At 38.9% G+C, this 2,734-nt stretch overlaps 1 protein-coding gene across 1 annotated transcript in view; it reads left to right on the top strand.

Annotated features, from left to right (window-relative positions):
• The window catches only part of LOC107086864 (collagen alpha-4(IV) chain-like), a gene marked incomplete at its 5' end in the record, with an annotated part of 20,442 nt that overhangs the window by 16,513 nt on the left and 1,195 nt on the right, over positions 1 to 2,734 (top strand). The window contains 7 exons of the mRNA XM_015378094.1: positions 345 to 425; positions 1,117 to 1,161; positions 1,371 to 1,433; positions 1,530 to 1,574; positions 1,685 to 1,738; positions 1,894 to 1,951; positions 2,054 to 2,215. Coding sequence (XP_015233580.1) covers positions 345 to 425; positions 1,117 to 1,161; positions 1,371 to 1,433; positions 1,530 to 1,574; positions 1,685 to 1,738; positions 1,894 to 1,951; positions 2,054 to 2,215 — 508 coding nt within the window. The remainder of the gene's footprint in view (positions 1 to 344; positions 426 to 1,116; positions 1,162 to 1,370; positions 1,434 to 1,529; positions 1,575 to 1,684; positions 1,739 to 1,893; positions 1,952 to 2,053; positions 2,216 to 2,734) is intronic.

Below are 2,734 nucleotides of genomic sequence, written 5' to 3'. Positions count from 1 at the left end.
GATGGATATGCGGAGCAAATCCATCTGGCGGAGTCAGGTTAGATCATGACACTAAATCTCTTTAAACAAGCTTGTCAGGTACATCTAAAACTGAAAACATGAAAATGCCTTAATTTTCTCAGTTTTTAGACAATTTTGTTGATCAACCTTCTGCTGGACTCTAAGGACATCTTTTTTTACTGTTTGGCTTTATTAGAAACTGCATTTATTTTCACTCTCTGATACTGCCAACACATTTTTGTGCAACTCTTTCATCTTTTCAGTAGTAATTACCTGGTTGAAAGATCAATACATTTTCCAGTTATCAATAAGAACTTTGCATAAATACTTTATGTAATCCACAGGGAGAACAGGGACCCCAGGGTGAACCAGGGCCGTTTGAGTTCATTGAACCTCCAGAGAATTTCTACCCCAAAGGAGAGAAGGTTGGATGATGTTATCTTTCTTTGTTTGTTAATTTATATTGTGGGGACTTTTCTGTGTTCTGTTGATTTTCTGCACCCTCCTTGCTATCCTGGGTTAATAGGATACATTTTATTGATAATTTTATTTTTTTATTTTTGGATTTTATTGTTTAATGTGGAGGTAGTTTTTGTTTATTTTGTATTTCTTGTATTGCTACTACTTTTCACAATAAATATTTCATGTGAGATCTAATAAAATCTATGAGGACTCCAGTTACATACTCTATCATAAAACAATTATATTTAGTTCTGACAGCATTGAAATAATTCTTTAGTTTTTGTCCTCATTTTGTCAAAAATGAAAAAGTTCAGTTGTTCTTTTTTTGTACTTGGGCAAGACATGATAACTAAACCTTATTTTGTCCAAATTCACCATAACATGAGTTTAGACCACTTGGTGGTGTCTAAAGCTGTACAGTACAGCTTTGCAGCTACATTAAGACTCCAACTACAGATCTTTTATGAACTAACTGCATGTTTCACATATTCATATTTTGCTTTAAAGTCTCTGTTTCATCTTTGCATGTTTAATAAATTTTTGCCTGGGGGATGTGTTACAAGGTCTCTCCCAACAAGATTTATTTAATTCTAATGCTAAATGCAGATTGTCCTAGACCTTGGTATCAGTGTGACATTCACTTCTTTCTTTTAGGGATCTCTAGGAGAAAGAGGAATGCCTGGCATTCCAGGGCCCCCGGTAAGAACAAATCACCAAATTGCAGTTGTCTCCTCTGAGTCACCAGTTGTCTCTTCTGAGTCACCAACACTTCCTGCTGCACTTTTATTAATGTGATGTTTAGAAATATCCCAGTTCTTAAAATTAAATATTGGCAGAGAAGAATAACATTTCATGTAATGATTTATAGTATCTATGAAGGTGAAGAGGATGAATTGCTCTGGTTTCAGGGTCAAGATGGCCCCCCTGGCATCAAAGGAGAGAAGGGGATTGTTGGATTTCCAGGAGACAGGGTACGTTCTTAGTTGTCACACGATGAACGGTTCTAAATAAGTGTATACGACGTCAGTAAATGCACCAGTCCTCTCTTTTCCTATCTGTCTTTAAAGGGGGATTCTGGTCGACCTGGTCCTTTCGGACGAAAAGGTGATAAGGTATGTTGTAGCACAAAGGTTCTGTTAGTAAGTTAAGATCCAGTCTGGTGTAGTGTTTATGATTCTTGGTTCTATCAAGCTGAGCTAATACAGGTGTTCTCGGCTTTCAGGGGATGAGAGGAAGCCAGGGTCTTCCAGGTTTGATAGGTCAAGATGGTGCTAAGGTTAGTCCAGATTTGTCTCAAAAACTGCCTGTTCATGGTAGACCTTCCTGGTAAAATTAAGAAAGAAAAAAATGTAGATATATTATTCCTGAGGAAACAACCAAGTCATAATTGGTTTAGTTTTTCTACCTGATAGGTTTGATCTTTGCTTCCAGGGCAGTGTTGGCGAACCAGGCCCTAAAGGTCTCCCTCAGAATGGCAATGATGTCAAAGGTACAGATCAACATACTGATGCATCAACAATGATCCCTTAGTTTGGTTTCTGGCATTTTGAACTCTTCAGACAATTTTGACAGAGAGTTCTATGTCTTTCAGGGGATGATGGGGATCCTGGGCCACCTGGTTCAATGGGTAGTCGTGGTGACACAGGGCCTAAGGGAATGGCAGGCCCTCCAGGATCGCCAGGAAGATCAATGCCGGGTGAGGTTTTTTTTCTTTGTTCCTTTCTGATCAAGGCAGTGACGTTCTTCCCACAACGTAGGGTGATCACTGCAGCATTTGACCAAATAGGCTTTAATGTTGAAGCTAATGACATTTTTGTAGGTTCAGGAAAGGAACTTATCATATTTATCAGAGCAAATCATGTAGCTTGATGTTGTAAAGTTTAGGGCAGCATGATGACCCGAGGCCTGTACCATGAAGTAAGGTTACTAGGTTAGCGAGACAACTTCAGCCTCAATCCTGACTTTCTAGTAACACAGAACTGGATTAATTCTTAGCGATAGTATAAATGAGAGCACAGACTGCGAGAAGATCCTTTGGATTAATATGACAATTGCTATATAATTAATACAGGTTTTCATGGGCCGCTCTGGCATATATGCCAGATTCTGGACCAGAGTGTCGGCTATGCAACACGCAGGAATGCGAGCTTCACTGTATCGCAGACTGTATATATGGCCCCAACATATGATGTAATCGGCAGCTTCATTCAATTCAATTCAGTTTATTTATATAGCGCCGATTCACAACACACTCATTTCAAGGAGCTTTAAT

This window comes from Cyprinodon variegatus, unplaced genomic scaffold, assembly GCF_000732505.1.
Source record: "Cyprinodon variegatus isolate N-32 unplaced genomic scaffold, C_variegatus-1.0 Scaffold164, whole genome shotgun sequence".
NCBI classification, from domain to species: domain Eukaryota; kingdom Metazoa; phylum Chordata; class Actinopteri; order Cyprinodontiformes; family Cyprinodontidae; genus Cyprinodon; species Cyprinodon variegatus.
This window is presented reverse-complemented; position numbering and strand designations above follow the sequence as displayed.